Raw genomic sequence first — 14,521 nt, forward strand, 5'->3', positions numbered from 1 at the left:
TAATATCAAAATAATCCATGAATGGGAAATAGTCAACTTTGAAAAACTTTCCAACAAACCTTCAACAAAGTGGTCACTGGAGGCTCTGCTTCTTGGACTGGACTGTGTGCCATTTTCCTCCTGGGCTTTTGTACCATCTTGACATCTTTCGCCATTCTTGGTTACCTCTCCAGGAACTCTGAAGAGACTTTTATCCTTTTCCTGATTTCAATGCTTCCAACAGCCTACAAAAACACAAACATAGGACAATTTCCTCAGAGAACGCTGAGTCAACAGACTCTCGCTGGCCCAACACTTCAAGACTGGCAAACCCCATTTCCATATGAGTTGGGAAATTGTGTTAGATGTAAATATAAACGGAATACAATGATTTGCAAATCCTTTTCAAGCCATATTCAGTTGAATATGCTACAAAGACAACATATTTGATGTTCAAACTCATAAACTTTTTTTTTTTTTTTGCAAATAATAATTAACTTACAAATTCATGGCTGCAACACGTGCCAAAGTAGTTGGGAAAGGGCATGTTCACCACTGTGTTACATCACCTTTCCTTTTAACAACACTCAATAAACGATTGGGAACTGAGGAAACTAATTGTTGCAGCTTTGAACGTGGAATTCTTTCCCATTCTTGTTTTATGTAGAGCTTCAGTCGTTCAACAGTCCGGGGTCTCCGCTGTCGTGTTTTACGCTTCATAATGCGCCACACATTTTCGATGGGAGACAGGTCTGGACTGCAGACGGGCCAGGAAAATACCTGCACTCTTTTTTTACGAAGCCAGACTCGTCAGACCACAGAACACTTTTCCACTTTGCATGAGTCCATCTTAGATGATCTCGGGCCCAGAGAAGCCGGCGGCGTTTCTGGATGTTGTTGATAAATGGCTTTCACTTTGCATAGTAGAGCTTTAACTTGCACTTACAGATGTAGCGACCAACTGTATTTAGTGACAGTGGTTTTCTGAAGTGTTCCTGAGCCCATGTGGTGATATCCTTTAGAGATTGATGTCGGTTTTTGATACAGTGCCGTCTGAGGGATGGAAGGTCACGGTCATTCAATGTTGGTTTCCGGCCATGCCGCTTACGTGGAGTGATTTCTCCACATTCTCTGAACCTTTTGATGATATTATGGAGCGTAGATGTTGAAATCCCTCAATTTCTTGCAATTGCACTTTGAGAAACGTTGTTCTTAAACTGTTTGACTATTTGCTCACGCAGTTGTGGACAAAGGGGTGTACCTCGCCCCATCCTTTCTTGTGAAAGACTGAGCATTTTTTGGGAAGCTGTTTTTATACCCAATCATGGCACCCACCTGTTCCCAATTTGCCTGTTCACCTGTGGGATGTTCCAAATAAGTGTTTGATGAGCATTCCTCAACTTTATCAGTATTTATTGACACCTTTCCCAACTTCTTTGTCACGTGTTGCTGCCATCAAATTCTAAAGTTAATGATTATTTGCAAAAAACAAAGTTTATGAGTTTGAACATCAAATATGTTGTCTTTGTAGCATATTCAATTGAATATGGGTTGGATTATTGGAAAACTAACTGGTGATACAGTTATTTATCTACTGATTATTGGAAAACTGATGATACAGTTATTTATCTACTGATTACTGGAAAACTAACTGATGATACAGTAAGTTATCTCCTGATTATTGGAAAACTAACTGATGATACAGTTATTTATCTACTGATTATTGGAAAACTGATGATACAGTTATTTATCTACTGATTACTGGAAAACTAACTGATGATACAGTAAGTTATCTCCTGATTACTGGAAAACTAACTGATGATACAGTTATTTATCTAGTGATTCCAGTAAAATACAGCAAACAAGAACAATGACAACTTGGTAGAAGTGCACTTATTTTTGAAGTGTGAAGTGAATTATATTTATATAGCGCTTTTCTCTAGTGACTCAAAGCGCTTTTTACATAGTGAAAGCCAATATCTAAGTTCCATTTAAAGCAGTGTGGGTGGCACTGGGAGCAGGTGGGTAAAGTGTCTTGCCCAAGGACACAACGGCAGTGACTAGGATGGCGGAAGCGGGGATCGAACCTGGAACCTGTGGAGAATGCATGTATATGTTTAACAGTTATTTCTTTATTCATAGTCATGTTTAAACCAGCTAGTGTTTTTCCATTTGTACTCTTTCTATTTTTTCATTTTATGTCCGCAAGTAAACTGTGTGTGTTACCTTGAAGACTTGGAATGTAGGAGTTGGAGTACTCCCTTATATCTTATCTGTAGTAGAACAATGAGCCTGTATTCCTTTCTGGAGAGGGTGCGTATTCAAGAAGTTGTCTCTTCCTGTTTGAATGTTAGATCAACTAGAGCAGCCGATATGAATGTATTGGTTGAGTTGAACTCCTAAAGCTTTAGTATAAACTTGAAAATATTCCAATTCTGTCTTGATGGTCCTTCTTATCAAATCAAATCAAATCAACTTTATTTATAAAGCACATTTAAAATTTACCACAGGGGTAGCCAAAGTGCTGTACAATGAGCAGGTTAAAAGATAAAACGAGTACCGAGCAAACACAACACAACACAAACAGAACATGATAAAAAATAAATAATTAAAATAGAATTAATAAAAACATAAAAACATAAAAACAGGATCACAGCAGGTGTATTATGGGGCGCCATTGCAGGATGGATATCACTCAGTGTTAAAAGCCATGGAATAAAAGTATGTTTTTAAGAGGGATTTAAAAACAGGAAGAGAGGAGGCTTGTCTAACACTCAGGGGTAGGTCGTTCCAGAGCTTGGGAGCAGCAACGGCGAAAGCTCTTACTCAGCATATATGTCATCGAAAGAACTTGGGATTGACCAGTAACTTAGATTCCCTTGGAGGAAGAACTGGTCCGACGCAACAAACCCTCAAGTTGCTGGCACGGCCACTCTACCAACCGAGCTATACCGCTCTTATATTTCAAATTAGATTCAAAGAATGATAAAGTAATGTAAAATAAACTGATGATACATAAACTGATAACGTTTACTCAATCCCATTGTGTACTTTTTTAAAATATTTTCTTGATTATTACCATAATACTTTCATAAATACAAACATTTTAAACTTCGAGTCATGTGGCTTTCTTGTATTCCGATGTATTCTGATATCATATTTTCTCCATCTGTGTGACGATACAGGAGCCCACTGAAGCCCGCCCGCCTCAGAAGACAAACCCACAAGCCTCTAACCCAGAGACGGAAGCCCCAAAACCAGCGAACTCTCCAAAGTCCCCCACGCAGGCCTTGCTGCTTCTCCTGCAGACAGCCTTTAACCGGCAGAGCCCCGCCTTCCAGGGGCCCCGGTCAGCCTGGAGGAAACCGCCGCCTGGAAGATTGACCTCCGTCCCGGCGACGCGAACCCCACCGCAGAAACTGTACCAGGCCCTGGACATGGTCAACAAGTACGACAGCGTCTACAGTGACTACAGCGATGGCTTCTACAGCACCAAGCCTTACAGGCACAGAGATGACCGCCTGCTGCAGGCTTTGTTCCACATCATCCACGCTGACCAGCAGAAATGAGAGCAGTTTGATTCCAGAATGGGTTGGTTGGGAAGCAGAGGACCAAGAGGAGAAGAAGAAAAGAGACCTCAAAACTCTTATACAGTTCTATGTTGTCCCCCAAAATGCTGCATATCTGATCTCCTAGTCTTCAGTTCAGGAATTGGTTTTTAGTTCTGAGTCAAGCGGAACTTCTCTGCTCTCCTTTCGGTCTTTACTGCCTGCGTCACAATACGTCTTTTCTCTAGGATAATGTTGACTTTTACGTCAGGTGACCTGCAGTGCTGTGCAAAAGTCTTGGCGAGCTTTACCTCTAAAGGCTTAGTGGCCACATGCGTGGACAGCACCTTTTAGCTCGTATTTCCAAAATTGTGTACACTACTGAATTGGGGTCTTATGGTCGCTTATGTGGACACTTATACTGCCATCTGGTGGTGTCAGAAGAGTATAACATACAATGGAATTTGGAAAAAAAAAGTGTAAAAAAAAGAATTAGCATGTCACTAAACATGAAGTACACGTTTGTGTACTTATGGACTAAGTACATCATATCAAAAGATGATTCTTAGTTTTTATTTTAATTAGGACCAATAAGCCCAAATAGCAAAGAGAAATCAAAAAAGCATGTAAACAAACAGCTTAAGGAGCTGTCATTCAGACATAGTAAAACTACACACCGTTTGAACAGTAACACTGTGTTGGAACATTTCATCGGGTGATTATTTGGCGTGCCACAGTTTGAGACTCACTGTCCTAGCGGAATACATTGTCCTTAATTGAGTCATACGGTGGCCAAGAAGGGTCACAACAAACTAAACTAACATAGAGCGACAACTAGGGATGTTCCCATCAGGGTTTTATGCTGCCGATTCCCATCACCCAGGAGTGAGATCCGTTGATACCAATACCCATCACGTGGACTAACTGTACATTTTTGTACGTTTATTCATTGTCAATATTTCAACTAGTTTCTTCGTCTTTTATTTCATACAATTGTTTGAGCAAACTAAGTCAATTGTGCACAATAACTACACAAAAGTAAAAACTATGGGTTATACTTGTTTAGTGCTTTTCTACCTTCAAGGTACCGTATTTTCCGCACCATAAGCCGCCCTGGGTTATAAGCCGCGCCTTCAATGTACGGCATATTTCAAAACTTTGTCCACCTATAAGCCGCCCCGTGTTATAAGCCGCATCTAACTGCGCTAAAGGGAATGTCAAAAAAACAGTCAGATAGGTCAGTCAAACTTTAATAATATATTAAAAACCAGCGTGATGTGGGCGCGCATGGAGTCGTATATCAACATGGACGGAGCTGCGTGAAAAAAGCCACCCGGCCTCTTCGCGTAAACTTAAACTTCCCTTAACCACTCGCTCATCTTTTCTTCATCCATCCATCCCTTCGAGTTAGCTTTTATGATGACGCCGGCTGGAAAGGTCTCTTTTGGCAAGGTCTTCCTTTTGAATATCACCATGGGTGGAAGTTTCTGGCCATTAGCATGGCAAGCTAGAACCACAGTGAAGGATGACTTCTCATTCCCTGTGGTGCGAATATTCACCGTACGTGCTCCCGTTGTATCCACAGTGCGGTTCACAGGAATATCAAAAGTCAGTGGAACCTCGTCCATGTTGATAATGTTCTCTGGCCGGATCTTTTTTTCAGCTATCTTGTTTTTACAATATGCACGGAAAGTAGCCAGCTTTTCTTGAAAGTCTTTAGGCAGTTGCTGTGAAATAGTAGTCCGTGTGCGGATGGAGAGATTGCGTCTTTTCATGAACCGGAAACCTGTCGCCATTTTGTGGTCTTTACAGATGTAAACACACAAAGGAAATGAAACGTAATATCCGCGCGCTTCTTCTTCTTCTACGGGGGCGGGTGGTTGCTTACAGTAGAAGAAGAAGCGCTTCCTGTTCTATGGGGGCGGGTGCTTACCTTGGCGGTTGCTTGCCGTAGAAGAAGAAGCACTTCCTCTTCTACGGGGAAAAAAGATGGCGGCTGTTTACCGTAGTTGCGAGACCTAAACTTTATGAAAATGAATCTTAATATTAATCCATATATAAAGCGCACCGGGTTATAAGCCGCACTGTCGGCTTTTGAGTAAATTTGTGGTTTTTAGATGCGGCTAATAGTGCGGAAAATACGGTACTCAAAGCGCTTTGACACTATTTCCACATTCACACATTCACACACTGATGGCCATGCAAGGCCCTAACCAGCACCCATCAGGAGCAAGGGTGAAGTGTCTTGCTCAAAGACACAACGGACGTGACGAGGTTGGTAGAAGGTGGGGATTGAACCAGGAACCCTCAGGTTGCTGGCACGGCCACTCCCCCAACCGCGCCACGCCGTCCCCAACTACGATCCTAAAACTTACGATCTTTGGTTTTTGCACTCAAACTCTTTCTGTGTCCAGGGAAAAATTTTAAATGATATTGAGAAAATAAAAATATCGATGTAATAATTCTTGTATCAATCAAATACTTAACAGGGTTTCACCCAGAATGTGGTCAATTATGGCAGCGTCATATCATTTGCATAATAATAACAATACATTTGACTTATAAGACACCTTTACGGACACTCAAGGACACCGTACAAAATCAAAACAATAACACCCACTGAACATCAACAACAACAACAAAGATCAATAAGATTTACAGTGATTAAGCAGTCAGGAATAATAATAATGTGTTTTAGTCTGTGATGACACATATATTTTTCTTTAAAAAGGCTAAAACATGTTATACATGCTTTTAAAAACAAATCTGTTATTATTAATAAGTATTAACTTATATTGTTTTGCTCTATTCTTTGATTTTACTACATTTTTCAGGTTTCTACGGACGTCTCCAATTCTTTTTAGAGACTTTTTCTTTATTTAAAAAAAAAAAAAACATAAATATATATATCTTTTTCTGGTGTTATTGGAGACTGTACTAGTGTTTAGAGAATCTTTACTTCTGCGTGACGTCACACTGGTTGGTCTTTGATTGATTGAGACAATTATTAGTAGATTGCACAGTACAGTACATATTCCATACAATTGACCTCTAAATGGTAACACCCCAATAAGTTTTTCCACTTGTTTAAGTCGGGGTCCATGTAAATCAATTCATGGTCTCTCGCCGCTGTTTTCTTAATATTTGCACATTGCACATTTTGTAGATGGCAGATAGCACTTGCATATCTGGGCTATATTAAAGGACATCCACATGGCAGACATGCTGCTTCCGGGTTCGGCCGCACTGTCTCAGTGATCAAAGTCTTTTTCCGGCGGCCATATTTTCGGTGCTTCACTAGTTGATGATGCGCAAATAATTTACATCCATTCATACATTACACTATATTACTTTGATTTGTTTTCACGGAAAAAAACACATAATTTTGAAGGTGTGGCGGCTTTTATTTTGCCACGTTCAATTACATGTTGGGGAAACCCTGCTGATACTAAGTTAAAGTTAAAGTAGCAATGATAGTCACACACACACACACACTAGGTGTGGTGAAATTTGTCCTCTGCATTTGACCCATCCCCTTGTTCACCCCCTAGGAGGTGAGGGGAGCAGTGAGCAGCAGCAGTGGCCGCGCCCGGGAATCATTTTTGGGTGATTTAACCCCCAATTCCAACCCTTGATGCTGAGTGCCAAGCAGGGAGGTAATGGCTCCCATTTTTATAGTCTTTGGTATGACTCGGCCGGGGTTTGAACTCACAACCTACCCATCTCAGGGCGGACACTCTAACCACTAGGCCACTGGGTACCCTCGGTAATTACACCACTAATTTATGGATTGATCAGCCCTCCTGACACACCAACAGTTGTTAAAAATTGTTTTAAAAAAAAAAATTGTTTAATTTTAAAATTGTTTAAAATTTGTTTTAAAAAAATCTAAATTGTTTAAAATTGTTTAAAATTGTTTAAAATTGTTAGGGTTAAAGGTTAGGGTCAGGGTTAGGGTTAGGGTTAAAATTGTCTACAAAAAATTAAAATTGTTTAATTTTAAAATTGTTTTAAATTGTTTTAAAAAATTAAAACAATTTAAAATTGTTTAAAAAATTAAAATTGTTTAATATTAAAATTGATTAAAAAATTTTTAAATTGTTTAAAAAAATACAATTGGTATGTTTAAAATTGTTTAACATTGTTAAATTGTTTGAAATTGTTTAAAAAAAATTCAAATTGTTTAATTTTAAAATTGTTTGATTTTAAAATTGTTTTAAAAAAAATTAAAATTGTTTAATTTTAAAATTGTTTAAAATTGTTTAAAATTGTTAGGGTTAGGGGTTAGGGTTAAAATTGTCAAAAAAAATATTTTTTAAGTTTAATTTTAAAATTGTTTAAAAAAAAATTAAAATTGTTTAAAATTATTTAAAAAAATTAAAATTGTTTAATTTTAAAATTGTTTAAAATTGTTCAAAAAAAATCAAAATTGTTTAATTTTAAAATTCTTTAAAAAAAATTAAAATTGTTTAAAATTGTTTAAAGTTATTATCCTCTTTTTAATATACTTGTTACCTTCCTGCTAATAGCTGCTTAATTTCTGCTGCAACGTAGTTTCCGTCTACACCTTTTAAACTTCACGTTATTTCTTTAAAGCAGGCCTGGGCAATTATTTTGACTCGGGGGCCAAATTTAGAGAAAAAAATGTGTCTGGGGGCCAGTATATCTATTTTTTGGAAAACTAATACAAAACCTCACAATAAAGTCTGATTGAATGCTAAAAAAGTTATGACAGACCGTCTTAAAAACGGAATGGAATTTTTTTTTCTTTCTATGAACGATAAAACCCTGAATATTGACAATATATGAACGTCACACCCCCTCTCAATCCACATATTTTACAATCAAGCCAAATGCAACAAAAATGCAACAAACAGTGAAATATAAACGCGAAGGGTACAAAAAAATCCACCTACAATGTGATATATGTGATATATCACTAAGCTTTACAACTTTGTTGTGAAAATCTCCTTCCACGTCTGTCCCTGACACCCACATTTCACACTCTGGAAACACTCTGTGGAAACACTCCCCACCCACACTGCTTGGTGCCTCGTCTGAGCTGCTGTCACTTACATTACCATAGTAACTAGTAGGGTTGTACGGTATACAGGTATTAGTATAGTACCGGGATACTAATGAATCATATTCGGTACCATACCGCCTCTGAAAAGTACCGGTCCGCCACACCCTAAGATTTTTTGTTAAAATAAAGCCAATAATGCCATTTTTTCCAGTACCCTTTATTTAGAAAAGTATCGAAAAGTATTGAAATAATATTGGTATCGGGACAACACTCGTCACTAAAATATCATGCAAAAGCGCAGATTCCAACCATAGAAATACTTAGTATAGTTCAAGACTTCCAGTCATTAGAAAAGATGAGTGCACATCATAATGGCAGCTACACTTTACATCTTAAAGATCTAAAAAAGTTATTTGTGAATGTCCGGCGGGCCAGATTGAAAAGCTTGACGGGCCACATGTGGCCCCTGGGCCTTCATTTGCCCAGGTCTGCTTTAAAGCTAGCTTAGCGGGTTAGCTTAGCTATTAGCATGCCTGCTCTTAGTGTGAAGCATGTTCCGTCTCGTCCTTCAGTGATAATGACACTTGATAGTAATACTAAGAAATGTTGTTTTATTTACTGTAATGGAGGTGATTATTATTAACTTACGGGACCGGCTCCACACTGTGTATGGAGACACATAATTAGCTAGTCGAACAGGGGACTAAAAATAAGTAGCGTCAGCCAGAGGGGATCGGCATTAAAAGGTGCTAATGGACAACGCCGATAACGTACTTTATAAAAATGGGCCGATACTATTCCGGTGGTGAGCACATCCCTGTAGCCCCGACACCACAACACAACTTTCAGCCACAAGTTGTGGCATAATGTTGTATTGTTGTGTTTGTTGTGGCTTTTGCAGTCGTGCTGTGGCTTAAAAGTCGCTGTTGTGACCTTCCCGGGCCACCGCAGCCTCCCTCCAATCAGCACAAAGCAGGAAGGTAGCGTGTTATCTATTGAACAGATGGCCACAAATACAACACTGCACTTGGTCGTAACAAGACTTTTGACACAGGACTGGAGCTCACATCTTGATTTCAGAGGACAAAATAGTTTACAGCAGGTAAACTCAGATGATTAATTCTCAGGGTGGTCTGCTCACCTTGCTCTACAACAGGGGTGTCAAAGTCAATGAATGGTATTTGATTAGTATTAGAACACAGCCGCCTGCACGCACCAATACTCCATCAGTGTCGGCGCTGGGAATTTTCAAAATGTCACATCAAGTCATAAAAATGGGGTCCCAAAGTACATTTTTGGGCTCCCACTTTTTTGTAAGCGTTTTGAAAACAAATGATGAATGTATGCATTATCCTGTTATATCTCACATTCTGGGCAGCACGGTGGCACGGGGGTTAGTGCATGTGCCTCACAATACAAAGGTCCTGAGTAGTCCTGGGTTCGATCCTGCGATCGGGATCTTTCTGTGTGGAGTTTGCATGTTCTCCCCGTGACTGCGGGGGTTCCCTCAAACCTCCAAAGACATGCACCAGGGGATAGGCCCCTCCCACCTCCAAAGACATGCACCTGGGGATAGGCCCCTCCCACCTCCAAAGACATGCACCTGGAGATAGGCCCCTCCCACCTCCAAAGACATGCACCTGGGGATAGGTTGATTGGCAACACTAAATGGTCGCTAGTGTGTGAATGTTGTCTATCTGTGTTGGCCCTCTGATGAGGTGGTGACTTGTCCAGGGTGTACCCCGCCTTCTGCCCGACTGCAGCTGAGATAGGCTCCAGCACCCCCCCAACAACCCAAAACGAATTCCCAGAATTCCCTGCAGCACCAACTCTTCCGGGACACTACAATGTAAACAAACGCCATTGGTGGATCTACACCCAACATCCACTGTAATGATACCAAGTACAATAGTCGATACTACTATGATTACATCAATGTTTTTTAGCATCACAAAATCTTCTTTTGTTTTTTTTAAAAACAAAAGAAGAACTTTATGTTTATAAAGTCAGTAAATATGTCCCTGGACACATGGGGACTTTGAATATGACCAATGATTGATCCTGTAACTACTTGGTATCGAATTGATACCCAAAAGGGACAAGCAGTAGAAAATGGATGGATGGATGGATCTCACATTCTATATTGTGTTTTGGAAAAAGGTCGTCATAAACGTCACTTAATTCATTCCAAAAAATAATTCAAAAGAAAACACACTTTCATGCACATGTAAATGTGTTCAGTTATAAACATTCACTCACTTTCTTCTTTCCTTCATGGATCTAAACTTTACTTTTTTCTATGTTCATCCATCCATCCATCTTCTTCCGCTTATCCGAGGTCAGGTCGCGGGGGCAGCAGCCTAAGCAGGGAAGCCCAGACTTCCCTCTCCCCAGCCACTTCGTCCAGCTCCTCCCGGGGGATCCCGAGGCGTTCCCAGGCCAGCCGGGAGACATAGTCTTCCCAACGTGTCCTGGGTCTTCCCCGCGGCCTCCTACCGGTCGGACGTGCCCTAAACACCTCCCGAGGGAGGCAATCGGGTGGCATCCTGACCAGATGCCCGAACCACCTCATCTGGCTCCTCTCCATGTGGAGGAGCAGCGGCTTTACTTTGAGCTCCCCCCGGATGACAGAGCTTCTCACCCTATCTCTAAGGGAGAGCCCCGCCGCCCGGCGGAGGAAACTCATTTCGGCCGCTTGTACCCGTGATCTTGTCCTTTCGGTCATAACCCAAAGCTCATGACCATAGGTGAGGATGGGAACGTAGATCGACCGGTAAATCGAGAGCTTTGCCTTCCGGCTCAGCTCCTTCTTCACCACAACGGATCGATACAGCGTCCGCATTACTGAAGACGCCGCACCGATCCGCCTGTCGATCTCACGATCCACTCTTCCCTCACTCGTGAACAAGACTCCGAGGTACTTGAACTCCTCCACTTGGGGCAGGGTCTCCTCCCCAACCCGAAGATGGCATTCCACCCTTTTCCGGGCGAGAACCATGGACTCGGACTTGGAGGTGCTGATTCTCATCCCAGTCGCTTCACACTCGGCTGCGAACCGATCCAGCGAGAGCTGAAGATCCTGGCCAGATGAAGCCATCAGGACCACATCATCTGCAAAAAGCAGAGACCTAATCCTGCAGCCACCAAACCAGATCCCCTCAACGCCTTGACTGCGCCTAGAAATTCTGTCCATAAAAGTTATGAACAGAATGGGTGACAAAGGGCAGCCTTGGCGGAGTCCAACCCTCACTGGAAACGTGTCCGACTTACTGCCGGCAATGCGGACCAAGCTCTGGCACTGATCATACAGGGAGCGGACCGCCAAAATCAGACAGTCCGATACCCCATACTCTCTGAGCACTCCCCACAGGACTTCCCGAGGGACACGGTCGAATGCCTTCTCCAAGTCCACAAAACACATGTAGACTGGTTGGGCAAACTCCCATGCACCCTCAAGGACCCTGCCCAGAGTATAGAGCTGGTCCACAGTTCCACGACCAGGACGAAAACCACACTGTTCCTCCTGAATCCGAGGTTGGACTATCCTCTCCAGTACACCTGAATAGACCTTACCGGGAAGGCTGAGGAGTGTGATCCCACGATAGTTGGAACACACCCTCCGGTTCCCCTTCTTAAAGAGAGGAACCACCACCCCGGGCTGCCAATTTTTCTATGTTTGTATTGTAATATTTTCAGAATGTGTTTGTTCTATTTTTGGCCAAAGAAAACAATCTGAAGTTGTCTTTATTTGTTAGTTTTAATGGCATGCTGGTAATAGTCGGTGTGCACAGATGCGGCCCCTGAGCTAACATGACTTTGACACTCCTGAAATATGAAAGATTATTTAGTGATAGACAATCATTCGTACTGTCACGCTGTAAGAATGTCTTTCTGCACGAAAGGAAAAATAAATAAATAAATAATAAAGTACTGCGAGAGTACTTAACCGACTATAGAATTGGGCACCAAATTGATCTTCTTAGTTTGCAGTTTTGTCTGATTCTGTACTATGCTGCATTAAAGGAAGTCTTTTTCTATGGATCCTCAAGACGGTGTCAATCAAGGAGTGGATTCTGCTGTCTGATTACTGCGACACAACACTGCCAGTTTGATGTCAAGCTTCTGTGTGTCTTCATGAAAATATACCTTCTTTGTTGTTCTTTGGAACGTTGCAGTGGCAAACTCTGCATGCGTTCATGTTGCGTTCAATGACCAGACAGCAGACTTAAGTCCAGCCAGGATGGTGAAGGCTCCATGCAGAGTCCCTGTGGTCCAGTCCAGTGTCACCCTGCCAACAAGACCACAGGACAAGGACCATGTTTTGATGTTTGGGGGGGGAAACAATGCTGCACCTTGTCATTTATTCATAGCGTAGCTTATATGAATAATGTTTGACCTTCTTTTCTTTCGGCTGACGCTTCACTTCTGAATTGTTTACATAAGCCAAAATTATGTTGCAAATTCTGTATGGATGTAAAAAAAAAAATTAAAAAAAATGGAGATTTATCGTAATAAACTGCAAAGTGACCTCTGGAGTCTTTGGATTGTCTTGCTGCACATACGAGCACTTTGCACTTTACTGAGCAGATTAGGACTTCTGGCTCCAATGGCGCCCTTTGCTAGACCCCTCCCCCATTGGCCCCCCGGTAAGACTAGACTGTGACTTTGCTAGACCCCTCCCCCATTGGCCCCCGGTAAGACTAGACTGTGACTTTGCTAGACCCCTCCCCCATTGGCCCCCGGTAAGACTAGACTGTGACTTTGCTAGACCCCTCCACCATTGGCCCCTGGTAAGACTAGCAGGCCCGGCCCTAATCAATCTGGCGCCCTAGGCAAGATTTTAGGTGGCGCCCCCCCCCACCACCACATCGGCAGTGAAGTGTATATACTCACAAGAACCCAAAGAGCTTTGTCTTTGACCTTTTTTTTTTTACTTACAACTATACCTAATATATAAAGGGGTGGAAAAGTGACTATTACCTGCAGGGCAAACATTAGCTAACCAGAAGGCAATAACAATGTAAACAAAAAACACCTGCTTAAAAGATCTTATACAAATGTCCCTGAGGAATGTAAGGTGGGAGTACTGTAATTACCTAACGTTACATTATTATTTTCCATAACAATTTAGCCCCCTCCACAATATTAACCCGACGTTAAAACACAATTAGCTATTTATTGATTAGCAATTGCCGAATCATGTAACATTAGCTTAATGCTAAAAAGCCAGGTTACTATCACATTCTGTAACAGACAAATCATTTCATGTAGGCTAACGTTACCTACCTGCTAACTCTGTCTTTTCTCGTTTCTCCTCCTCTTCTTTTCTCTTTTTTCTTCCCTGGGCACCTGACAGTTTTGGCCGTTTTGACATCTTGTGTTGATTTTTTGATGTGGTGACGTCCAAAAAGAGTCATGAAATGGGAAATGACCCGTATCATGACTCCCCGCGCACCGTGCGGGGGGAGGGGGGGGCGTAATGTTGCAACAAATAACATTTCTATTAAATATGCTTTACTTTGCATTTTAATCAACGTGGGATTATTTTTTGTATTTAGAAATAATAGTACCAACTTTTTTTTTTTCTTTTTTTTTCTCCAACATTTGTGGCACTGGCGTGGCGCCCCCTGATGGACGGCGCCCTTAGCATTTGCCTATACGGCCTATGCCACGGGCCGGCCCTGCCCATTGGCCCCCGGTAAGACTAGACTGTGACATTGCTAGACCCCTCCCCCATTGGCCCCCCGGTAAGACTAGACCAGGGGTCGGCAAACCGCGGCTCTAGAGCCGCATGCAGCTCTTTAACGCCGCCCTAGTGGCTCTCTGGAGCTTTTTCAAAAATGTATGAAAAATGGAAAAAGATGAGGGAAAAAAAAATATATATATTTTTTTTTTGTTTTAATATGGTTTCTGTAGGAGGACAAACATGACACAAACCTCCCTAATTGTTATAAAGCACACTGTTTAT

General features: G+C 41.6%; 2 protein-coding genes and 1 long non-coding RNA gene across 3 annotated transcripts in view; 2 read left to right on the forward strand and 1 right to left on the reverse strand.

Annotated features, from left to right (window-relative positions):
- The window catches only part of pcsk1 (proprotein convertase subtilisin/kexin type 1), a 52,936-nt gene extending 47,963 nt beyond the window's left edge, over positions 1 to 4,973 (forward strand). Inside the window, exon 14 of the mRNA XM_061932240.2 lies at positions 3,165 to 4,973. Coding sequence (XP_061788224.2) covers positions 3,165 to 3,548 — 384 coding nt within the window. The 3' untranslated portion in view covers positions 3,549 to 4,973. The remainder of the gene's footprint in view (positions 1 to 3,164) is intronic.
- nudt2 (nudix (nucleoside diphosphate linked moiety X)-type motif 2) overlaps positions 1 to 14,521 on the forward strand; it is a 298,883-nt gene that overhangs the window by 8,221 nt on the left and 276,141 nt on the right. The gene's annotated exons all lie outside the window — the stretch shown is intronic.
- LOC133578087 (uncharacterized) overlaps positions 12,102 to 14,521 on the reverse strand; it is a 48,190-nt gene continuing 45,770 nt past the window's right edge. The window contains exon 3 of the long non-coding RNA XR_012049401.1: positions 12,102 to 12,841. This is a non-coding gene — a long non-coding RNA (uncharacterized lncRNA). The remainder of the gene's footprint in view (positions 12,842 to 14,521) is intronic.

The sequence above is a fragment of the Nerophis lumbriciformis genome, linkage group LG38, assembly GCF_033978685.3.
Source record: "Nerophis lumbriciformis linkage group LG38, RoL_Nlum_v2.1, whole genome shotgun sequence".
Taxonomy (NCBI): Eukaryota; Metazoa; Chordata; class Actinopteri; order Syngnathiformes; family Syngnathidae; genus Nerophis; species Nerophis lumbriciformis.